Source organism: Equus przewalskii, chromosome 13 (assembly GCF_037783145.1).
Source record: "Equus przewalskii isolate Varuska chromosome 13, EquPr2, whole genome shotgun sequence".
Taxonomy (NCBI): Eukaryota; Metazoa; Chordata; class Mammalia; order Perissodactyla; family Equidae; genus Equus; species Equus przewalskii.
In genome coordinates, this window is record NC_091843.1 from 51878453 (window position 1) to 51905220 (window position 26768).

A 26768-nucleotide genomic window follows, 5' to 3' on the forward strand; every position below is an offset into this window, starting at 1 on the left:
CATACACACTTCTATTGGTGGTATACATTGTAGTCGTGTTTAGAATCCTTCACTGTCCGTTCAGTTTCCACAATAGACTGTAAAATCTTTCAGGGCTAGGACATAGTTTAATTCGTCAGGTAATATTTGCTGCCTACCAAAATCTGAATCTCTATAATTCCTTGATTTCTGAGTCCTGATTACATTATAGGTGGATCTGCACACACTATGTAATCCAGGGAAGAGTGACATCCTTCCTGGTCTAGGGTAAATCATGGATTGTAGCTAAACGTAATTCCCTTCTATTTCCAGTGATTGGTTTAGGCATATGTGTTAGACACAGAGCTGGCCAATGAGAAGTGAGGGGAAGACGTTTGGGTGGCTTCTGGAAAATGTTTATTAAGCCTTTGAAAAAGAATCAAGGAAGAGTTACCACTCCTCTTCTTTTGAGAGTTTTGTTTGCATGTGATGTGTATAACTGTGGAAATGATTTAGCACCCATGAAGGGAGTTTGCCAGAGACACTAAGGACAAAAATAACTAGCTCTTGCTTATATTATTTAGCTGCTGACTCTCCATCCCTGGAGTCATGTGTCTTCTTGGTATGAAAACTAATTGAGTTTTTTGATTGTTTAAGCCTGATTGGTTAGAGTTTCTAACCTGTCAAAGGTCTCCTATGTAACACAGATTTTTCCATTTTATTGAGTAAGCTCTCAAATATGTTAAATGATTAATAAACTCTGGTTTCAATCCAGAATGAGGGAAAAGTTTAGCAAAAATATTATCTTATGCATCAGAGAACCACTTTATAGGATTTCAGAAATAGCACCTGCAGTATAAACTTCCAATAATTAAAATTCTAGCACGAGTAATGAATTATAAAGATGATGAGTTACATCCACAAGATACTTATCTTTTGTCTTATTAACAACAAATTTCTAGGCTTGGGAAGGAGAAAAGCAGAATATTCAATTTTTGTTACTTCAAATATGCAGTATTGAATGTGAAGCACAAGTTAAATGCAAATAGCAATTCTCATTTAGTATTTCCATCTTGATTTAGATATTAAAGGATAAAACAGTAAAAGTTATTTATAAAGTTTCCTCTCTGACATTCAAATTTAATGAATACTCTCTTGATTCTAAACAGCGTGGTTCATTTTTCAAACAAAGAGCCCAAAGTTGTGGAGAGAACCAGACGAGGAAGGATATTACAAGAAGTTCTTCCCAGAGGAAATATTGCACACCGTTCATATCAGGCCCTTTTCTTTTTAAGTCAAATGTCATCATCTTTCTAGATTATTACTAAGCAAGAAGAAAGAGCTTATGTATGTGACAGACTGCATTGAATTTTGTTTGCAGCCAGTGGCTAAGTAGAAAATTGAAAATACACAGGTGTAAGAAACAGCTTTGTGATTTCTATGCAAATCTATCCCACCTGAGTTTATTAATCGAATCATTATTTTTGTCAGGTTACCCATGAGTTTCCTCAGAAGTTTTCAAAAATAAATGATCGAAGATAACCAGAAAAAAATCAGGAAAAATGGTTTGACCAGAAATAAAAGACACACAACTACGATATCTCCCTTAGAAAGCATTTTTCCTTTGGCTAAACACTTTAATAAGAATCTGTCAATAGTTATAGCTCCCTTATTTTACATGAAAAGTGAAGGAGCTAACAAATAATTAAAACTTACAGTGTTCATACCTTTTGACCCATTGATTCTACCACAGGAAAGCTATTTAAATTATTAGTGCAGAAAAATCTTTCTTAGTAAGAGTTTCAACACTGCATTATAATAAAACACTTTAACCTCAAAATAACTGTCAACCAATGGTTGAAATGGTTACAGAAATTATTGTTAGAATGTAAATTCGCTAAGTAAATGAACCATGTCCATTTTCCTCACCTTCAGCTCTCAGCACATTGCCTGGTACAGAGAAAATTCTCAGGAGTCAGGATTCAATCACTCACGCATGCATTCTACTCATTCATCCAGCAACTAGGTATTAAGCCTTACATTCCTTCCAGGAATTATGCCAGCTGCTGGGATAAGATACAAGGAAGGATAAGATGGAGCTTGGTCTTCAAGGGGTTATAGTTGGTGATGCAGTTGGGGAACAAAGGAAGAACACCACATAAATTCCTGTGATAAAGTGCTAATGCTCTGCAGGTGTCTGATGGTAGTTTATGGAGAAGATAGTTGAAACCATGGGTTTTTTTTTTTTTTTTTGCCAATGGAAGTATAGAGAAAAGTAATAAGAGTTAAAGACAAAAGTGGTGGAATTCACTTAGATTCAAAGAACAAGCGGAAGCCAGTGATGTTGCCTGACAGGACCAGTCACATAGGTGGGAAGACAGATCTCTGCTGGTCACAAAGTCAGGGAAGATGAGGGATTTGGAAAGAAGCTGGACAAAGAAGGGGCCCAACACATGTTTGTTGAGTGAATGTAGTAAGAACGTGAAGGAAGATAATGACTAAGAAAAGGCTTCTAGACTTTTACATTTGCGAATGACATATCTTCATGTTGGATTATTTCTGGAGATGCTTTTTACTAGGTTCACCTGCTGTTTCTGTGATAGAGATGCAGATGAGAAGTACTGGAGGCTGGCTAAGCCCCGCTGCTGCTGAGACCTAGAGCCAGTTCCATGTTCAGTACCCCATGCGGGGCAGTGTTGGAGGGGAGCAGAGATGGCTTCAGCGTTTACTCTCCAGAGGGAAGGCCTTTGTGAATAAAGCAGCAACACTCTAGAAATACCTCCCTGTATTCCTTCTATGTATTCTTCATATGAAAAGAGTTTGGAAAGAGCAACTGGAGCAAATTTCAAAAGATAGTGCATTTTCTGGAATGTGCACACTTGAAAGAATACCAAAGGAAAAATATCAAGCAGTTCAATTTATTTTGATTTTCACACACACCACCACTGCTTTCACCTGTTTTGCTTTGTTTTTAACATGGTAAGAAGAATTTGATAGTGCAAAATGATGTAGTACTAGCTCATAAATGAAACTGCAGATCGTGTCGAAAAGGGTTTGTTAAGATACAATATTCCTCAATAGAAATCATATTAAATATTATATGATGTATCACAATAAGAATATTTTCATTTAATTTTAATTTATGAATGCATCTGGGAAACATTCATTTTTACTTATTACCCAATATGTCATAAATAGAACATATGTGTGTGGGTGTTTACATATTTTTCATTGAATCATCAAGGATCTAAATACGAAACACTGAAATCAAAGCAGCTTCTGTGGGCTCTTCCTCAGTGCGTTGTGCACGCATAATAAAGTCCTATAGTTTATATGAAAAGCAAGGCATGCAGAGTTCAAAAGTTTAACAAGGTTACTGCTTCCAGAAGATCAGACGCAGGAAACCAATATAATTGATATACCCCCCACCCTAAGTCAATTCTGGCAAAAAGCAAAGTAATTTGTATTATAACACTTTCTTTCTCAGAAGACTATATTAGTTCCAATTACATATTTTACATTCTGTACTTCTATGTTTGATTTTAATAAAACTTCTAACCAGTTTTTCAATGTTGAATAATAACACATGCCATTTACTTCTTTGGCCATTTCTTTCAGTAGACTTAATATTGCTATTTAATATAATACTATAGACATATTTAGCACAAAGAAGAAATTGATTACCTGAAAAAGTAAGACATTAAATCATAAAATTGTTCTTTATAATTGTTTTCTAATCATAATACACATAAACCAAGTTCTTGTGGCACTAGGAAGATTCATGGATCTGGGAAATGTATCAAACTTTTGGCCAAAGGGCAGTTTTCTTATATAACTTGGCCTTCAAAATAGGAAAACTGCCTGAAAAAAGATAGCTTACTGAAGTTAAGGTGTATTCAAATGTTTTTATATCACTCAATATATTCCTATTTATTAATTCTAGTATTATATACTTAAATGTTACAATTTTCATACTATTCAAATCCTATCAATTCAATTATAAAATATTATCAAAATTATATCACACACATAAAAAAAAGGCTACACTATAAAACAGACAGTTGAAGAGGGAAAAGTACTGAATAGAAAGCCCAGGTTCTAGCTCTGACCCACCATGGAGCTGTGTGAACTTGGGCAAGCCACTTAATGCCTTTTGGGCTCAGATTTTTCATCCATAATATTAATGGTTTAGTTATATGGGTTGAAGTTAAAAAATTCAAAGATTTTCTAAGATTCTGAATTCCCGTTTCTACTTACATATTATCACTGAGTTAATATCCCAGTAGGAGGAAACAAATAAAAACAAGTAAGTAAATAAGTAAAATAATTGTAGTTGTGGTAGGCAGAATAACAGCTCCTCAAAGATGTCCACATCCTAATCCTAGGATTATATTATTATTATTGTATTATATTATGATAAGTTACATATTATTGATTATACCCTTTTTTAAATGGAGAACTAAAAAGATCATGAAGACAGTGTTGTCATTTTATATTTAATACTTCTTGGTTATACTATAACAAAATAATTACCCTGTATACCTGAAAGCATTTCTAGATTGGTCAGGATATTTTTTCTAGCCCATGAAAAGAAAGTTGTAAGCATGGCACACACATACTGTAGGTACAGTATGCTTCATTTAAGTAACTAGGTTAAAGAATATATTTTCAAGAGTCTGAAAATAGCCCAGCCAGTAGTCATCTATGGAGAACTAACGGAGAGTCAGAAGCTCATCAATAAGAAAAAAAGAAAAAGATGGCACATGTGGTTGAATGAGGGCTGATAACTTAGAGCCTTTCCTCTCACCTCAAACATCCATGGGAGGGACTCCACAGAGTAAGACTCCTGGTCCCTCTCTGCCAACCCCTCACTCTTTGCTGTGAGAAGAGGCATGAGTTATCTAATCGGCAAATTTGGAAGAAAACGGGATGATGCTGCTTGGCTCAACTCCCTCCTCTTCCTAGATCTTTCAGCCTGCAGAGCAGGTATTCTCATGGACTATCTCCTGAGCTACAAGGTTTGCATCTGTAGCAGAAGCAGGCCTCTGTCCAGCACAGCTTCAGACCTGGTGGCTGAGTCTTTACAGTCTAAGGGAGATGTATCTGCAGGATTATATGGCCCAGATCTCCAAGCTAGCTTTTATCAGTAATAAAGGTGACATATTGATATCCTTATGCTGGACCTTTGTGTAAATCTCAGGTGGTTCCTAACATAGTCAGGTAAGAGGTATAATATTAATTGTGTACCCTAAAACCATAACAAACAGCATGTTAGATGTTTCACATTTTTCCATTCATTTATCCAGTCTTCGTTCAACCAATATTCGTGTACTAGCAAGTGAAAGAGACAGACACGATTACTATTCTCACTGAGTTAATATTCCAGTAGGAGGAAACAGTTAAAAACAAATAAACAAATAGGTAAAATAATTGTAATTGTGGTAGGCTGAATAATGGCTTTCTGAAGATGTCTACATCCTAATCCCAGGAATCTATGAATATGTTATGTTACATTGGAAAAGGAGAATTAAGGCTGCAGATGAAATAAAAGTTGATAGTAAATTGACCTTGAGACAGGAAATCATTCTAGATTATCCAGGTAAGTGCAAGATAATCATAAGAGTCCACTAAATGTGGAAGAGGGAGGCAGAAGAGACGTGTCAAAGTAGTACATGTGAGAAGGACTCAACCAGCCATTGATGGCTTTGAAGACAGAGGAAGGGGCCATGAGCCAAGGAATGCAGGCTGCCTCTAGAAGCTGGAAAAGGTAAAGGCACTCTCCTGTAGAGCCTCCAGAAAGGAACACAGCCATGCTGATTCCTTAATTTTAGTCCAGGGAAACCCATTTTAGATTTCTGATCACTACAGCTATAAGATAATAGATTTGTGTTGTTTTAAGCACCTAAGTTCATGGGAACGTGTTACAGTAGCAATAGGAAATGAACACAGTAGTAATAAGCGCTATGAAGACATCTGTACTCATAATGAGATTGAGTGTACCTGGGGTAAGGTGAGCAAGCTATCATGCACATGGTAGTTCAGCCTGCTTAGCAGAATATTTTTAAATATTCCTGACATCACTGCTTTTAAGAAGTCCATCTGTTTTTCTTGCTGGTCACACGTCCCCATTATGAGTATTTTTTTCCATTGGATATACGGACAGAGTAAATAGGGCCTATGAGATTTTCAGTAACTGACAATAATTTTGAGACTACTTTAAATTCCCCAAAATGATGTATTTAAAAAAACTCTTTGCAAAATAAAGATAATGAATGTAATTTCATGCTTATAAAATGTACCATTATGCTCACTTCATTCATCTTAATTTATTATATATGTAAAGTTTGTTACACTTGAAAACAATTTTCTCACTTGGTGAAAATTCCAACATATTTCTGATTATGAGGTTTATATGATTATGAAGACATTATAGACAACTGCCAATCAAATCAGTTAATTGTAGCCAAATAATTTCAAAAAGAAATTCTAAATATCCATCCAAACTTTTAATTGCAAATTCTATTTCATGTAGGATGTGGGAGTGCTTTAATGTATGTGATGTCATGTGGGAAGGATCTCAGAAGGTAAGAGTGTCTATGGTCTATGAGAGTCTTCAAATGGCCACACTCATCATTCCCTATTGCCTTTCTCTTACACAAACCTCCAACTTCTTTTTACGTTATCAACCTGTTCCCTGATTACAACTGGTGTTTTGACTTCCTGTCCAGCCACCCACTGACAAGCTTGGAAATGAAAAAAGGAATGTGACTTGCTTTCACTTTGCACTAAGGCATCAGTGAGTGCACCAGAACCACTTCCAGACTGGCCGTCTGACACATGTCCCATTGAATTTCATATACGACTTATTTTCCACTTTTGGAATAATGAGGAAAAGTAGCTATAGTGCAATAACACGGTTAAACAGAAGTTGAGTCCTGGGTTCAGTTCTTCATGTTTAATGGAGAATGTGGCCCATATAATCTCTAAGTTCTAAAATATCTATTCCTATGCCTTCTAGGGTCACAATAATACTAGTTCTTGCTTAATAATTTGGGCTGAGAGAAATCCTCACTTCTAAGACTTCCTATAGCTCCAACTTTCCCAGAGCAGATCAAAACCACCTGGAATTTGGAGGCAGATGGGCTAGTGAGGATTAAACTGAGTTTGTATCCAAATAAGTGATATCCCAGCGTCCCATCCCCTCTACAATTCATCAAGTTGCAGTCTGTTTACTTTTATAAAGTTTATTTTCTTGAAAATTTAGAAATTCTGTAGTCCACTTAAGGGAATCATCTGAGAGAGTAAAGCTGTACAAGGAAATGTAAATTATTAAGTCTTACTTCCATAACACTTATTGGAAAAACCATTAGAAAGATCTCATTATTTGTAGGGTTATGTCAGACGTCATTTTCATGAGGGAAACAGTATCCTTATTTCAAGATGATAGCTGTGATATTTCTAAATTGGTATTTGCTTCTAGAAGAACAAACATTTTGTAAGTTCAAAATTCTTGTATATATCAACTTGTAGCAAACCACTGCGAATTTGAAAACAAACCATCACCAAAACTAATGCTGTTTAAATCAGGCCATTGTGCTGGTTTTGAAATATCAAGCTAAGATCAAAGGGGTTTTATTCAGATTTTTTTGTGTTAATAAAAACTTTCTTTTCAGTATAAATTTTTCCAGAAAGAGATTATCATATACAAATTTAGATATAATTACAAGAATTTTTAAAAGAAACGCCCAAAACTAAAATAAATGAAGAAGATATTTTGAATAGACAATGATAAATGTTTTCCCTGCAAAATCTCACTGCAACTATTGGCATCATCTGCAGACGATCAGTTAAAAATGGCAAGGGATGCAGTTATAACTAAATGCTAATTCAAAGCAAATGTGTTAGATAATGTCCAATGCACCTTCTTGAATTCTGCTATTTTCCCAAACTCTCAAAAAATTGAAGGTGTACACGTACATTTAGTTCAATTCTGGTCTCCTTTTGAAATAGACATGCTTAATACAATCTACAGTCTTTCTCCTGTTGTTTACAGTACTCGATACTGGCTCCTGGTACCTCATAAAATCACTAGTATGTCTTTTGCACTTTTCATTTTATTTCCTCAAGAATAATAACAGCATTTTTAGCTTTTCCCGTTGGAAGTTTACCAGAACAGTGGTATATTCAAATAAAGATGTTTCAAGATGTTTCATGCAAAGTATCCTAAGGACATTATTTCCTGACAATTAAAATCCAACCAGGAGCTCATTAGTGCTATTATAAAAGAGAACAACACTTTTGATAGAAGAAAATCAAGTAATCATCATTCTATTGAAAAGCTGAGATAAATAACTGATAGCTATGACTAGAACACTTGATTGGAATTTTCTAAGCTTTTGATGCATTCATTAACAACAACAAAAAAGGAGTCTTTCGTCTTTCATACAATGTAAGATTAAAAGCAAGGAACAATGAACAACATTGACTTCTTTTCCTATAGTAAATGCATGACTGGGAAGGGTGAAGGTTTAACCCTGGCAGTTACTAATTCCAGAAGGGATTTTCCTGGAGGGTAAGAGGTATATTTTACTGTCACCGGAAACCCTGAAAAAATAGATGGTTGTCATTTGATAAATTAAAAATCAAGACAAATGTTATTAAAGTAAAAAATGCTAAATATTTTCATGGATGCTGAGTATGTACAAAGAAAGTTATATGTTTTCTTCCATTCCTAGAACCTAAAAACTTATCAGTAACCAACTGGGAAGAAGATTTCAGTCTCCTTGGGCCATCGGTTTATGGCCTACCACAGGACTCTGGAGCCTGGTGACCCTTCCCCAGCTGCCAAGCCTAAGTCTGATATGCAAGAGAATTGCCCCTTATCCTTCAGAGGCCCTGATGACTTTTTCATATCTTGTTTCTCTTAAGATTTTAATGAAAGAAACTCCCTTTATTAATAGAAGTTTTCTTTAATTTTCCTTGTGTTTTTCTTTCTCTCATCAAAAATGATGCCTTAAATCATAAGTACTACAAACGATTTTCATTTAAGAGAGAAAAATGGAGGGGCTGGCCCCGTGGCCAAGTGGTTGAGTTCGCGCGCTCCGCTGCAGGCGGCCCAGTGTTTCGTTGGTTCGAGTCCTGGGCGCGGACATGGCACTGATCATCAGACCACGCTGAGGTGGTGTCCCACATGCCACAAATAGAAGAACCCACAACGAAGAATACACAACTAAGTACCGGGGGGCTTTGGGGAGAAAAAGGAAAAAATAAAATCTTTAAAAAAAAAAAAAAGAGAGAAAAATGGAAATTTCCTAAAGCCATTTGGCAAATATTTCGCAAATATCGTTAAGAGAATCATCTGCAGCCTGTAAGAAGCCTTTGTTAGAAATAAGGAATATAACAGAAAGGCATATTAGATGGCTCTTGCTCTAAAATTGCACCTGCTTTTAAATCAGCGAAATATTCAAATTGCTGAAAATTATAGAACAAGTGGCATACAATAGTTTTAAGTGAATGAAACTTCTTTAAAGATAATCCTTTCCTTAAAGGAGCTGGAGAGCTTTAGGAAAATAATTAAGAACTCTCCCTGTGAAACACTCTTATGTGGCCAGTGTTTTCCTCTCCCCTGGGATTTTTACAAAGCTTAAAGTGTATTGGGAAGTTCACAGGTTTTGGAGCAGATCCGAATTGTGGTCAGGTTACACCTCTTGTCACTAAATAGCTGGGAGATCCCAGGCAAGTAAACTTAACCTCTCCAGGCCTCAGCCTCTTAGTAACAAGGGGAATAAACATTTAGCTTAAAGGGATCAAGATGGCCTGAGCGTTCCCTCAGCTTGACTATACTTGACACAAGTTTCTTCCTGACTAGAGGACTCTGACTTCCCTTTCCTGAAAGCATTTACTTTAGAAAATGTTCAGTTATAAATTCTTTCTCTGTCCTTTGAGATGCAAATCTTCTCTCAGTTTCTTGCCAGTTTTGCAACCCAGGAATGTCTCTCTCAACCTGGAGCCTTCCTTTTGAACCATAATCATCAAGAAAAATAGCACCCCAGCCCCTATGATCTCGGAGGGAGGGGAGGAGCCTAACTTCAATAAACGCTAATTAGCAAAATCAGATGGCCTAGTCACGCTGACCAACTCTCCAACTGATGGTCATTTCCACTAGCTCACCACAGCAGTAAAAACTCCCCTGTCTTTTGTTTCAGCTGAGTTGTTTCAGTCTTTCTCCTTCATTGTAGTAGTCTTGACCCCTATTGCAATAGTCTTGAATAAAATCTTGCTTGCCTATTTAACTCGTCTGGTGCAATTTTTCTTTGGGTTGTTATAAGGATTAAATAAAATAGCATATGTAAAATACCTAATATTGCATATAATGGTTGCTTAGTAAATGTTACTTTCTCTCCATCTCCCTCTCTTTCAAAGCACACAATTCTCTGAATAGAGATCCCTGAAAATCCCAAATGCCTCTTTTCAAAGATCAGGTATGGTGGTGTGATATGGAAGTTAAACAACTTTTTTAAAAGTCCCTTGTGTTTTTTAATGGAAGAACAGACTCAAGGAATCTAACAGCAAGTTTTACTTTCAGCATCTGATGAGCCAGCTTGAATGCTCTGCATATTAGCGCCAGTAACAATGATGAGGGTTTGACAGCTGCATCTTGGCCTGAGGTCACAGAAGGTATCCAGCCCAAATACAGAGTCATGAGCACCAGATTGCAAGTGGAGAGGGCAAATATTGTGTTCCCAAAGCCAATCTATAAGTTTCCTCTTTAAGAACAGATAAAACCATGAAGCAAGATTATCAGAGTGTCATCCTATTAGGAGGCATAGAGATGACATGTTCGGCAATATCAAATGTAAAATCTCAAAGTCGATTTTAGTCTAAATGTGCTCCAGAGTTAAAACAGAGAAATCCTCCTTCCAAGTTGCTCTCTGAGTAGGAAAAGAATAAAATACAAGCCACTCTCAGTTCAATTTTCATAAATGAGAAAATGGTTTCTTCTCTTTTTGTTCTTTAGTGGGATCACTCCTAAGACTGGAGCCATTTTTATACCCATCTTAATTAGATTACATTTCTCTGAACTTTTCTGCATGACTGTTAAAGGAGAATGACAAAAGAAACAATGTGAATTTTTGAATAAGAGTGCTTCTTCTTGTTACGCAATAAGCAATCAATGACATACCAGCATCTTCTCTGTTGCAATATTTGATAATTTTTTAGATTAGGGTGTTTCACAACTTTTTACTCTCCACATCATCCTACGACAGGCTCCAGTTCAAGCTTATTAACTAGCAATATTTATTTCTAGGAGTAATTACCACAGGATCAGAAAAGTGCACTGTGAATTACTTATAATTGTTGCTATATTTAATATTTAACACAGAATTTGATGACTTTTAATGATTATGTGTTCTTATTGTTAGCTTATGTCCTGAACGTCAAAAAGTGACTTTTACTGTCTCAGCCAAAGAGCGCAAAAACAAAGTAATAAAGAAAAATCTGAAGTTTGTTAAAGCTAGTGTGGAAAACATAAGCTGATTATAAAGAATAAACATAACTAATAGAAAATATAATCTTGAAGAGGGTATTTAGAATATCATTTTTCTAACATTGAAAATTGACTTCTATTTGCTTTGCATAAAAATGAAAGTGATAAGGGCCGGCCCTGTGGTGTAGTGGTTAAGTTCTCGCGCTCTGCTTCGCCGGCCCAGGGTTTTGCCAGTTAGGATGCTGGGCGAGGACATGGCACTGCTCGTCAAGCCATGCTGAGGTGGTGTCCCACATGCCACAACTAGAAGGACCCACAACTAAAATATACAGCTATGTACTGGGGGGCTTTGGGGAGAAAAAGGAAAAATAAAATCTTAAAAAAAAAATGAAAGAGACACAAAGTTTGTTTAAATTACATGTGGAAAATACCAAGGTATATATGAGTTTATTATAATTACTCAACATGACTTATAGAAAGCAGAATTTGAGGGTGGCCGTGAACAATATAAGATTTCCAACAATGCCAGAATATTATATTTGATACTTTAGCTTAAATGCACTATCAGGAAATCTAAACAACAGCTGACTGATAATGAATCATAGTCCTAAAGTGAGAATAGCATTGCATATCCATAATTGGTATAGGATTACTGATACCTAGACACGTTACTGATGCTTAATATTCTTAAAAGGCACACAACTTTTATCTTTGTCACAGTTTAATATCAAAATTTTAATTTTCACTTTTTACAATAGACATTGACCCAGTGAATCCCAGAAAGTTTGAGTGGTAAAGCAATACATAAAAGACCTATATTCCCCACTTTAAATTTACCTTAAATGGATCTCTGGCTCAGGAATTAATTACCTTTTTAACGCTGCTTTAACCAAAACAAGATTTTAATGCTTCACATAAACTCTTTAAAATACAGATTTCTAAGTACATTCCTGTCTCTTGCTTATATGGGGAAAGAAACATGTTAATAGACTCCATAAGTACTGATTTCATGCTATTGCAATTAGGATGAAATAATTAATATAAGATGTGCCATTCTCTATATACTATTATTTAGTGGTTCTTAATCATATCCTAGAATCACCTGGGTAATTTTAAAACATACTGATGTTTGGGCCCACCATGAAGAGATTTTGATTTAATTGGTCCAGGATGGGGCTTAAGGTGTAAATCTCTCCAGGATTCTGATGTTTAGACAGCACTGAGACCCACACTGGTATATATAGGAAAGCAAAGGAATATGCTCAGGAGACCTAAAACAGCCCTTCATCTCTCCAGCTGGAAAACAAAGTCAGAACCTCTTTAGTGCAATTAGCACCACTCTTTTATAGGAAACTTACACTCTTTTAGATTTGCAACACATCCCTAGACCAGGAAAGGAAGAGAAAAGAAGAGAACCTCAAGCCAATGAAGTCAGTTTCCCAGGGTTTCCCTCCCTCACAGAAACCCTGCCCTCCATCACTGCCCGTTTCCAAGATCCAAGATCAGATGGAAATTCTGCCTTCCACAGCACTACGTGCTCAGAATCTACAAGTGTCTTTTATCCTTCTCCACCACTTTCATTGGTGTTTGTTTCCTTTCCCCTTTCTTTAAGAACCATTTTCACAGGAAGTTCAGAAAGGAGTATAAGAACCTGTGTTTTTACATTAGCTTCTGTGTTTGAATTTTAACAGTGAAAAAAAGAAACCTACACAATCCTGTGTTTGCTTACATAAGCCCAGATGCATCGTCAGTAGCTAACTCATTAAAGAAAAGTTTGGAAGATAACCTTAAGGTAGTGTATACTGCCACGTCCAATTCCATTCCTCTGTTCTTTAAAGGACTGACGTGTATAAAGTAATCAGCAGCTATTTATATCAGCCTGTAGGTTACAAGAAATCCAGAATAGCTTCCCTCATTTCACAGATTAGGGAATTTATGAGGATCAACATTTATAACTGTAAGTGCAGTAAATGTCACACTTTTTAGCTGTTAATAAGGAAACCCTCAACACACTGAACTGAAGATATAAAAATAGTCTTTTCAAATCCCACTCCAATCTCCCCAAACATTGCAGGGAACACTACATTCAAAAAGAGCAATCGAAAAAGCTATGAGAATAGGAAATGGTCATCAATAAAACACTTTACACCTGATCATTCCTTCTATGAATTCCGTCAACAAATAGATATTGAGATGGCCACTGTATCTTTATCAAACACAACAGAAAGAATGTCCCATACTCAGTTTACACGCTAGGCACCCTGCAGGAAATAAAATAACACAAGGCTTCGGTTTGCTAGGCTTAGGAAATAAATTTGACACAAATGCTGAACATAACCATGGAAAAATAATTAGAATTTTCTCAATGGGAAGACAACTCATATAATGTATATTTATTCCAGTGAATGGAGACAGGTTCAGGGAAGTTTCAGGAGAATGTCATCTGTATGGTTCCAGCTGTAAATTGTATTTATCTCTTTTATTTTATCTTTGAATCTGGCACTGCAGTTCTTTCCAGCAGAGAGAACTCATTCTTGTCTCCATTGACTTCATCGTAGTGATTTGGACAGAGTTTAGCATGACATGGATCGTAAATGCATGCAATTGAAAGACTAAATATAAACCTAACTAAAATCCTCATCCTCACGGCAACACTCATAGGCAGACCTGTCTCTCAGAAATCCTTCCTATCAGCTATATCTTCATCCCTGGGAGGAAAAAGCAGCTTTTTCCTATGTTGTTAAAGTAGAGCATATCTTCAAATTTAAAAAAAATAACAAACGCACTAAAGGAGTGACACATTATATAATCATAGTCTAAGTGGGAAAAAAGCACAATTAAAACCTCATATACACATTTAAGTGTACAACTTTCACTTTATCCCATTCTATTCAGCTCAATTTTTTCTCTTTTTTCAGTGAGGGAGATTGGCCCTGAGCTAATATCCGTTGCCAATCTTCCTCTTTTTGCTTGAGGAAGATTGTCCCTGGGCTAATATCTGTGCCAGTCTTCCTCTATTTTTTATGTGGGATGCCACCACAGCATGGCTTGATGAGTGGTGTGTAGGTCTGCACCCCAAGATCCAAACCTGTGAACCCCCACTGTCAAAGCAGAGTGCATGAACTTAACCACTACGCCACGAAGCCAGCCCCATAGCTCAATTTTTAAATACAAGGTTTCAATTCCTTATTTCTTTATTTCACTTTTCTTTTCACTTCCCTTCCTTCTTTTTACCTAGCACTTTCTGCATATGTGACAGCACTTTACATTATTAACTTAAACTTTCTTGCTTATTTTTTCTACTCTCCCAAGATTCTGATTCTAACACACCAATTTGTAGCAATCTGTCTTCTATGGGAATTGATTGTTTTAAGTCAATAGGAAGAAATCTTATATCAGGTGAGGAAACTTGCATTTCTGTATATGAATGTTCATGAGTTTATTTGTCCTCCTAGGACATAAATTTTCTAACTGATTAAGTAAAGGGACTGAATCTAATCATTGTAAGTTTCTTCTACTCTAATGCCCTATGTTTTTTGCTAGTGAAGGAAGATATGGTAAATAACTGCCTTTATATAACATTGTTAATTTAAGAGAAGATATACACTTAAATTTATAGTTATTTAATTACTGGTTGGCTATTTTTTTCATGTACATTTTTATGTTTTGATTTTTGAATTTTTACCTGTATTGTATCCATTTTACCACCGTGATACTTTTTAAAGATTTTTATTTTATTGATTGGTTGGTTAGGAAAGGATTTGGATAAACAGTAGAAATCTACAGAGCAAGATTTACAAAAGCATGACAGAAAGGAGATCTTATTTCAGGCTGGGCCACATGTCCAAGAGAAGGTGCAGCAATAGGAAACGAGTAAGGCACGTCAGGGGGCAGTAACTCAGACTGCTTGGCTGCAGCAGTCTTAGCAATGTTGGGCTCCCTCGACTGGGAGTTTATAAAAGTGGCCTTGGAAGAGTTTTTGCTAGAACTGCGAGCCCAGAGTTAAGATTTAAACAGCAGATTGTCCTGAGCCTTCGAAATTTGTGGACTGAGATGAAACGATGAAAGGAAAATTTCTCTGTTGGATATCTGCAGAATGCTGTGGAAGTTCAGGCAAGAGGTCGAGTGACCAGGCAGGCGGCAAATGTAATGTCAGAACTGAGGGGATAAAGGCCTCTCTGAGGAGAGTGTCATTAGGATGACATTACAAAAAAAAAAAGATGGCAAGAAATTCAAATTATTTGGATAAAAGGAACAAGGGAGATGCAGAAGTTAAAAACAGCTGAAAACTGGAGCCTTGATGATCAGAAGATTTATTGGGAAGTCATATGGAGGAGCTGTTTTTAATATTAATTCTCCATAAAACTAAGTACAGATAATAAGTCCACTCACAAAAAGAAATCTAATAACCAAATGGAACATCAGGGTCTGGCCCTGTAGCATAGTGGTCAAATTTCTGTGCTCTGCTTCAGCAGCCTGGGGTTCGCCAGTTCAGATCCCGGGTGCGGACACGTGTACCGTTTATCAAGCCATGCTTTAGCCGGCATCTGACATATAAAGTAGAAGAAGATGGGCACAGATGTTAGTTCAGGGCCAATCTTCCTCAGCAAAAAAGAGGAGGATTGGTGGCAGATGTTAGCTCAGGGCTAATCTTCCTTAAAAAAGAAAGGAACATCAATACTGTATTTCAAAGATCAAGCAAAATACAGCCGTTATTTGATAAAACTACGAAGTTTTAAAAAGAAGATAAAATAAATCCAAATATTCTGCTTTTGTTCCATAGAGTTTGAATTGGTAGAAAATAAGAGTTCCAGATGATAATTTTGGGCAGTTATTGTTCTTAGCAACAGTTATTTACTTATACTTAAGCCATAAATCACTGTAATCAAAGAACTTTGGTTCTTTGGCCTTCTGAAAGGTATCTCACTGAAACATGTACTAAATATATCACAGACTTTGCTTAAGGCAAAATAATAGTTAATCCTTTGTCATACTTTAATAACCTCACTGATAAATGATGTTTTTTAACCACAAATGAAGGCATTTTCTTTTTCCATTTTGATTTAGTTTTTCTGTGAGGAAGATTGGTCCTGAGCTAACATCTGTTGCCAATCTTCCTCTTTTTGCTTGAGGAAGATTGTCGCTGAGCTAACATCCATGCCAATCTTACTCTATTGTGTGGCTTGATGAGCTTGATGAGCTTGATGAGTGGTGCTAGGCCCGCGCCTGGGATCCGAACCTGTGAACCCTGGGCCGTGGAAACAGTGAGTGAACTTAACCACTATGTTACCAGGCCGGCCCTGGCATTCTCTTTTTTAAACAGAAGCTTGATGAATCAATATCTTATTTGAACAAACATTTTAAGAAGATTTATAAAGGCCTAATAGTGTTAGACTTTAATTATTTTGACAAATTGTATTCTAAATGAATTTACTCATGTGCTCTTAAAGACTATCATAAATAATTAAAATTAAGCTATACTTGTCAAAACAGTTTAATAAACTGCTTTTCTGTTGCCATCACCTCCGAATTCTATCATGCTCATTTTCTGACTTGCTAATTCACAAAATTTAATAAATGAGACTTCTACATATGAACTGGCAAGTTTCTAAGAAAATCATTAGGCTGACTTGATAATACTAACTACAAACACATCTAAGTAAAATAATTACTTTATAAATGAGATGAATCATTAGCATTAACCTAGACAAATACAAGTCAATCCTCCAGATTAAAAGGAACATAGATAATTCGGCAAGAAGTATCACAAATGGATGACATTGATTTGCACTTGTTTGAGGTCTTACTGTTCATAAGCTACTTTCATATTCATTACCTCCTTAGGCCTTATCACAATATGTTGGAAGGTGGTCCCCTTAAGAGGAGAAACCCAGAGAAAAGTGTTAGGGAATTGGGTGGTGGTGGGGATCTTTAAGTGTATCAATGTTACTATAGTAGAAATGAAAGGTGTAAAACCAGGTAAATTGGATAACAAGTACAGGACCAAGACCTTGTGAAGGAATAGACAAAATAAAGCAAGAGAAATGCATATCTTTTCTATTTTCTCAGTGACCACTGAGAGATGAGAGCTGAAAAGGAGTTGGAGTTTGAGCAACTAAACGAAGCAGAAGATATGACTGAGCTGAATTATATGTGGAACAAACTCTGTGTCAGCAGAAGAGCTTTCATCCCACACAAATAACAAAATCAAATTTAAAACAAAACATAGAGTAAATGGTAATTAGCTATGCTGCCATAGCTAGTCTACTAAGCTCCAACCTACAGGATGCTGTAAGGAAGAGTTTGGGAGGTGTTTCTGACATGTGCAAAGAATAAGCTGGAATGATTTGGTGATTCTGAGTCTTCAATAGCTCTGAAGGCTGCAGACTGGTTGAATCCTGAAGTTGCCTCTCCATGTTGCCTCATCCATTTTACCTTTCAGTATTGCCACCTAGGAAAGAGCTTAGGGGCCGGCCTGGTGAAGCAGCAGTTAAATTCACATGTTCTGCTTTGGTGGCCCGGGGTTTGCCGGTTCGGATCCCAGGTGTGGACATGGTGCCACTTGGCAGGCCACGCTGTGGTAGGCGCCCCACATATAAAGTAGAGGAAGATGGGCACGGATGTTAGCTCAGGGCCAGGCTTCCTCAGCAAAAAGAGGAGGACTGGCAGCAGTTAGCTCAATGCTAATCTTCCTAAAAAAAGATAAAATAAAATAAAGGAAAGAGCTGAACTATAGTCCTGATGCCTTAGAAGTGCATTTGAGGTTTGGGTAATTGCAGCATCCTTCTCTTGATACTACTATCTTCTTGCCCCTTACATATAAAGGATGATTGAGTGAGCCCAGAATATACAAGGGGAGGAGGATAATGACTCAAGAGCCCTACTAAGCAGGAAAGAGTGGCATCATTATCTTCATTTTAAAGCAAGCCTCAGACCTGGTTAAGCAATTTGACCAGGAACACTTGGGAGTTGGAGAAATTGAGACTGAAATCCAAGCCTTCCGGTTTCAAATTTATACTTTTATCTGAATGTCCTGCCCTCTGAATTAATATTATAAATACGTATGTCATACTTTACATCAGCAATGACCTAAACTTCTATAGGAGCATTTCATATTTCTTTGACTACTCTGGAAATAAGTACATGTCTTCAAATTAGGTTTATCTATCCTTATGGGGATAATTATTCATATAGTAAACTAATTTACTGATAAAAATATTTATTTAGAAATTTGACTAATGAAAATTCAGTATGCAATTCTAAAATGTTGAACTATAAAATGTAGGTTGGTGTGTATCCTCAGAGAGAATGTCAACATGGTAGGAAAAGGCAAACTCATCACTCATCTTAGTAAATGCTGTCAATTCCCTCCACCACGTTGTTAGCAGGGCTGTTGTTAGATTCACTGCTTTCCTCTCCACCTCCGTCTAAAACAAGATGGCATCCTAATTTATGATGGGATTAAATGAATATCAGGTAATATGAAAAGGAAAGGAAAGGAAGTCTAGAATAGTTTATAATATATTCAAATTATAGACACACCAAAAAATTACCCCTTTGGAAGCAGTGATGGCATGATTGGCGCTCACCCATATGCTGATCTCTGTTTCTTTCTGGGCATATGGGGACTTCAGGCAGGGCCATGTGATTAGTTTTGGCCAACGATGCACGGAGGGACTGAGGTGAAAACACAGGAAGGAGTCTCCGGTCACCCCTTCCTCTGTTGTGGTGGTCCTGGAAGAGGACTCTTAGCCAGATGGTGGTCCCCCACAATTAATACAGTCTGTATTGCTGAATGACTGCCTGAGGGACTCCTGTCCGGAAAGTCTCCTGGACTCAGGGTGAACTTTAAGTGAGCAAGAAATAACTCAGATGCCTCTGACATACTGGGGTTGTCTGCTACTGCAGCATGGACTAGTCTATCTTGGCATTCAGAAATATGTCTATTTTTCTCTTATTTTATATGTTCCAACAACTTTCAGTGAAGTGATGACTTTCAACTCTACAGATGACCTGCACAAAATGCAGGGGTGTGCTTTAGGCAGTCTGAAAGGCGGTGAAGAACTTGGGCTGTGGGTGCTGACTGCCTGCCTTACAATTCTGGCTTACCCATTTCCTGGCTCTACAATCTTGGGCAGCAGGTCTCCAGTGCCATAGTTTCCTCATTTGTAAAACGTAGATAAAACTAGTGTCTAAGACATTAGGTTGTTATGATGGAAAACGATGTCATGAGGGAAAAATTACACATACAAAACACGTACAAGAGTGTTTGGCATAAAATAAACCCTTAATAAGAGTTAGATATCATATGTCTTGTCAACATCAACCTTAACCCACTTGAGGGCACACATTGTTTCATTTAGTTGGTCCAAAATTCTCTTTGGTGGTTAGGACAACTGACAACTACACTATCAACCAGTGGAAAATCATGTCTATATTCTAATAACAAAAGGATGGAAATGCTCTTATTAGAGAGAGCTCGAATGCACTGGTTGGTCAGAGGTTCCATAGAGTGGATCTAATGCTATTTTTAGCTCTAGGAGTCAATGTTAAACAGATGAAATTCACAAATGAAATACCAGTAATGAAAGTAATACATTCAGGGCTAAATGGCATTAATACTATGAAATCCGAACTTCTTAGGGAAAGAAACCAAAATAATAGACAGCCTTTGAACTCAGAGGAAAAAACTGACAGGTGAAGTCGCTGGTATAATACATGAGAAAAAGAAGCTTGCATTATTCAGCAGCTCATTCATTTTAGACAGTAAATTGCCTGAAATCCCTTTTCATAGTCTGCAAATATCAAACATATTAAGAATGTCAAAACAACATTAGGTAACCCCTTTCAAGCGTCAAAACAACTGCTCAGAATAAAGGAAAGATTTGCAAAGTTCAGGGCTATGAATAACACAATTAAACGGTGATGTGGGGAAAAAATTATGGGGAGTCATGCTGCCACTAAAATGCCAGCCCAGTCACTTACTCAAGAGTTGATTTTGGCAAAATACTGCAACTCAGGTCCTGGATTTCTCCACTTGTAAATCAGGATAATAATAACTATTTTATACATTCATGTGAGTCTTATAGAAATTCCAATGTATGTAAAGTTTCAGAAAGCAGTTAATAATATTAGCTTACTTATCTTTGATCAGTCTAGAAGTCATAAAATATAAGCAATATTTCCTCTTTTTATTTTCCCTTGGCTTTTACACAATTCTATACCCCACAATGATTTAACCACATTTTAAAGAGAGGGTTATTTGCAAAGCTTCTTTATGTTCCACTTTAGTTTTTTCCAAAAAGACCAGAACGATAAATCTAAGTGCTTCTAAGGAAATGACACCCTACATAATTGCTACTCCACTAAGATATGGCTAAACGCAGTATTTTATGTTCAACACTGCTGTCTGCCCTAATGGTGGTATCACATCTGTCATTATTTCAGAATCAGGCAACTTGAACGATTCTTAAACTCCAAAATGTTTAGTCTAAAAATTTAGATTCAGTGCCACAGTTACAAATTGATCCAAAAAACATCATGTGGTTTTGTGATAGTGTCTAGTAATCATCACATTCTGTGCACTTTACCTAATTATGTGATATGGATTTTCTGGAACTTCTTTGCTCATAAATCATTTTCTCACTTAGAATGTACCAATCATCAATATGTACCAAAGTACATTATAGTGCGTTCTTTTGCTACAAATTTCAGTGTACACTATAGTAAAATGTGCTACCAACAGAGAATTGGGAGAAAGAAACTGGATCAGAACAATTCTAAGACTTGACATTGCGTTATTGCATATATTCTATGGGAAAAAAATCTGTTAAGGCAGTGATTCATGACTTGATTACACCATTCCCAGTGTAATTACACATGGAACTACTCAGGCTTTTCTTCATGGAGCATCCAAAAAGAGCTATAATTAGAACCTGTAGATAAAAGGTCTTGCATGGTTCCAGAGACTGTGTGGCTGCTGATCTTGGTCATGCTAAAAGCAAGTTACTCATCTGTCCAAAGAAAGCCATATAATACAGTGCCTTATTCTTTTATTTATTAAATAATTAGATGCAGGTATAATTCAAACACAAGACTTTTTAGGTTAATTAAACCACTTAAGATAATAGTGGACATTTTTTTTCTAGAATATTATTGAACGAATCAGGGGAGGTATGAATATAACAATATCAAATTGCAAGAGTCAGAAACTTCTCTTTTTGCATGCTCTGTACTTTTGAGCAGATATTTTATGTTCAGCTTAAGCATAACCTAAAAAATATCAGTTTTCTTTCTTTTTGTAACTGCCATAACTACTGGGAGATGGAGGAGAGCTTTGGTCAATTTTTATTTTCTTCAATTTATTGGTAAATTTTTATTTTTATTTATTTTGGTCAATTTTTATTTTAAATTATTTTATTTTTATTTTATTTACAAACCTTTCCTATTCCAATTTAGTTAACGGATACTACAGTTTTTGAAATCCATGTTCCACCTTTCACCATGAATGGATGTTGTCATAAGCAGTATTACCATTTTACATTCTGTAGGAACATCAGCTTCAAAGGAGTATGGAGGCTAGCCCTGTGGTACACTACTTTATGTGTGAATAAAAGTGTTCAAATGCATATTGTGAAAAAAGATCCTGCCCTTAAGGCTTTGAGGAAAGCATTTCCTCTTTGGAATCTTTAGGAAGAGGAAACATATACCATATTTCATGATATTTTAATGGATAATGTGCAGAGCTTGCACTCCAGGATTTAAATTTTGAAAGCCATGATGGCTGATTACAAAAATGCACTGCCACTTATGACACTTTAATTACAAGCTTCCAGGCAAATATTATGACAGTTTATGTTAATTGCTTTCCATGTTTTACAAATCTACATATATTTAAAGACATAACTAAGTTCCAGTGAATGTTGCAAAATGATCAGTTGGGCAAAAAACCTATTGGCCCGATATATTCCATACATTAATGAAAACAAATAAAGCAACATGGAGCAAATAAACTCAAAAGAAAGTCCCAACACTATTGTAATCTAACACTTAATGTGGAGTATATACTAAATAAACTGTAATAGGAGAAGAAGATCAATAACTATAACTTTTTCGGGTTGAGATTTAACTAAGCTTTCCATGCTAAAAGTTACTTATAACTGTGCTGAATAAAAACAGGTGTTGTAGTTTTGGCATATGTACTAATCAAACTTAAAAAGATGGTCTTTCAAGGGGCAGTCTATACTTTGAGGAAGAGAAATGGATTTGAACCTCAGAGGCTGTGTCTAGGCATCTGGCTCAGTGTCCTTATTCAACCAGCTTAAATCATTCAACTTATTCAACTTGTTTTTTTGCAAATAAGTTATGTACTTTGTGGATAATGTGTGGTTACTAAGAAGCTCTATCTTGAGATACAGAGTGGTTCCCAGACATCGACAAGGGTCAGCATCTCAAACTATAAGGTAATTATTAGGTCACAGTAACCAGCTGTGGAAGGAAGATGGGCTGACGGGAGAAAACTGATGTTTTCCGAGATCGTTTATAATAGCAAAAGGTCTAACACTGGATGGACATTTGAAAGGAAGTATTATTTAAATCTAGAAAGATGATGAAACCGTGAGTTTATTTACATCAAACTTAAATGGATGTACTAAAAAGTTAAGAATACATTATTTTGATATTAAAAAAAATCAATTATTTGTTTACCTGGCTCATTTATAAAACATACTGATCATACAGTTAATAAATTTCAGATTATAGCCTTTCTTAATTATTGGTCTTAAGTTTTTTAACTTTCTGAAAAGTTGGATTTATTCTGCTTGCATTACCTTCATGTCCAAGACAAACAGAACAAAAATCACACTGAGTAAATTTTTAACATGACATCTCTATTTTATACCCATTTGATTGTTCCTTTAAAAAATAAAGCCTGTATTCTTTCTGTTATTCTGCCTAAAACATATTATCATCTCTTAACAGGAAGCAGTTTAAAAACAGTATTCCAAATTACCATGATACAGCTTGAAAAAGGCAAGAAAGAAATACGACTGAAACTACTTCCCTGTAGTGGCAAAAATTAAAGTTTTGAGATCAAAAGTCAAATAGTCAGGAAGATTACAGATGCTTTATTAAGTTTCAGAACAAACAAATTTCCACCAACGTCGATTCCTCTACTCTTGCCACTTAATGGACCAATTTTGTTCAGGCATGCACCTGTCATCATGATTTGTGGGCAGATAAACTAATTTCTATCCCCAGGGCAAGACATGTGCTCAGTCCAAATCACGGTGGTTGGGAAGTGACCTTGGTCCATAGGTAGGTCAGTGACCTAAGTTGGCACATTAGACTGAAGAGAAGGACTTCTATTTGATGCTAGGAGGAAAGGATTTCCTCTTTCTTTTATAGAATAACAAAGAAGCCTGGCATATTTCAACTCCGAGGAGAATCAGCTTAGGCTAATGCTATGTACTGTTCCAGAAGCATCTTTATTTTCCCCTATGGTTATCCTATAAATGGGGATTCTCTCAGAGTTAGGGAGCCTGCTGATGCAGGAGCCAAAACATTCCACCACTAGAGTGCACTGGTTTCTGGTGTGTCCCGGAGGAATGCTGAGCGTGAGGAGGGTCTATAGGGGTTGGCAATGTAGGGGGCATTCAGTAGATGGTCCCTAAGGTACCCAAATAGAGGAATATAATATGAAATGTGTCAACTTCTATTTATGACCTGGATTATGATATTTAATTTAGAAAATTTTGAGGTACACTCACTGTGATCTTCTACCCATTTTGATGAACATTACCATGGGATGAAATGAACCACTGCTTCATTTTAATTCTGAGAAACATTTGGTTTTGCCATTATTTACTATAGTTTATTGACATATGATATTTCCACAGACCAAAATATTTCATTACATGTATAGCGGAACATATAATCGTAATTGTATAGTATAGAAAATAAACTTTTTGGTATTGTCCTCAGAATTTAATAATGCAAAACTAGTGACAAATATCTTTAGAAAAAATAATAAAATAGTCCTTCAGTATTAAAATTTCTTATTAAAAAGCACTAAGTCAAAGTTAAGAGGATGACGTTATTAATGCATAGATGAGTTAGGCATGAACAAAATAAATCTAATCCCATCTCTTATAGTAAATCAAAATATTTGATATCTACAGGTCACAATTTGTCATAGGTCAACTGAGAAAACAATATATTCAGCTTTTTCAGTATTCTGTAGTTTTTTATGATGCAACGTTTTAAATAATGTATACCTAGGATACAACCATACTGCATACTTACCAGGTGATTTTTATGCCACTTTGCTGAACGTAGGATTAATATATTTGGGCTTTTTATTGCTTGAGTAGAAAGTGCTCATTATTTATTATTTTATGTTTATAATATAGAAATTAAAAAAAAACAAAAAGTTTTTTTAAATGGCATACATCACACTGTTGTAGTGGTTGATTTCCTCAAGATCGTCTTCTGTGGTTTTGGTGCAGTGGGAGGAGGCACAGTTGCAGGTCTGAGAGGGGGGAAGCTGTTACTGTGGCTGATTCCCAGTCCCCCATTTTCTAGTGGAAAAGGAGGGAGATGGGGTGGAGGGGGGAGCAGAGGGCCTTGGTGAGGAAGCTTTCCTTGCAGGTGGACAGGTTCACTATGTAAGTGGATCTCCCTGTTTTTTATGTTATACCGGGTGTCACAGTCAGGACAATAGCCATGGTACTGCACTTTTTCATTAAACCGAACTCGTTCCCGAGGTCCTGCCTGGGGACACCTGTCTTTTTCAGGTCTATGCGTCAGAGGCTGCACTGGAGCCTTGTCCAAATTACTACTAGGTATGAAGCAGATGTCTCCATTTGGAATCTTGTTGGGTGCCCCAGGTAAGCCTCCATTGCGCAGAAGGGTGCCATTGGTCTTTACAGGATTGACAGTTGGCGCCACTCTTTGGGGCTCTTCACGCTTCACAGGTGTCAACCGTGGAGGAGGTGGTGGAGGGTTTGGCTTTCTCAGGACTGTGAGGATAGCAGAAGGGTGTGCTGGGGGTTTAATGAGAGGTGCGTTGGCCTGCACTTTGATCTTCTCTATGCTGGAGGCCGTGGTGCCACTGGAGCTGCTATTTAGGGTGTCCGTTTTGGAGCTGTCAGTCATCTCATCCTCCAGCTGTAGGTCAGAGGTCAGGGTGTCAATCTGGTCAACCACCTGGTGAAAAGGATAAGGTAATTGTGTTGAGGAATGACCCAAAGCAAAATATACTAGAGACAATGTCTTCCTGTCTAGCTGTAATCTACAACGGGAGCCCTGACACTGAATTGTGTATCCCATCGCTGCTTAATGTTTGCATTCAATAAATTTACAGAATAGCTATCACAAGAGTGTCAACTGTTTGATAATCTAATGATATCACATGCCTAGAATATAATAAACTAGTTAAGTATAAGTTCTATTCCTGACTCTGTTATACCCACCAAAGATAAAATCCTAATGCAGAAATATAAGTGATTTTTAAAACAAGAGGAAAGGAATTTCCCTCTGCTTAGCATGCAGAAAGCTACAGGAGAATATTAATCTTACGCTAAAAATGAGAAAAAGCCAGATAATCCGCAAAACTCATAACTTTTCTTGAGACCATCAGAGAACTGAGATCACAAGGTCACCAAATGAACTGAACTGCAGAGTTTCAAACCCTCTGAGGACAGAGAGGACACAGCGACTGTTTCACCTTTGGCCAGTCACGGGGAAAGAGGCAGCCTTTCAACAAAGAGAATAAAGAAAACAGCTAAAACTATAATGAATAATTAAAGGCAGAGTATGTGCTATCACAACAATTTAGAATCCCCAGGAGCCAGACACAATGTAGGCTGTCCTCACGCGTTGCCTCTTTTCCACAGGCCTCTCGTGTGAGAGACTGAGGGCACGGCACAGACTGGAAAGAGTCCCTCCTGGGCACACAGGCTGCCTCTTCCCAGACCCTTCTCTCTTACAAAACAGAACCCTTAAGCAGGAGGGGAGTGGCAAGGTAACCTCTAAGCCACAATGATCTCCTGCTTCTAGGAAAGGGCAGAAGCAAAAGCTGTCTAATCTTGGGGAAGGGGATAGAAAATTCTCTTGGAACCAGCAACTTACACTACAGATTCTTTAGCACTTTGGGGAGGGACCCACGTCACACCACTCGAGACCTGCCACAGACACAAGGCAGAGACAGGGCATCAAATCAGGGTGGCAGGGCCATGAGACCATGATGTAGGTCTGACCCCAAGTGAAGGAAGTAGTTGTGAAGACAGGAAATATGCGCGGAAGCATCTTAGGCAATTCAGTT

The 26768-nt window shown here is 36.9% G+C and overlaps 1 protein-coding gene across 4 annotated transcripts in view; it reads right to left on the reverse strand.

Moving 5' to 3' along the window:
- The window catches only part of PRR16 (proline rich 16), a 280952-nt gene that overhangs the window by 85604 nt on the left and 168580 nt on the right, over nt 1-26768 (reverse strand). For 2 of the 4 annotated variants that reach the window (XM_070569477.1, XM_070569478.1), the window contains exon 3: nt 23551-25651. In XM_070569477.1, the coding sequence (XP_070425578.1) occupies nt 24896-25651 (756 nt within the window). In that variant the 3' untranslated portion in view covers nt 23551-24895. Of the gene's footprint in view, nt 1-23550; nt 25652-26768 lie in introns of those variants that run through there. The other 2 variants (XR_011525179.1, XM_070569476.1) reach the window with 2 other exon arrangements.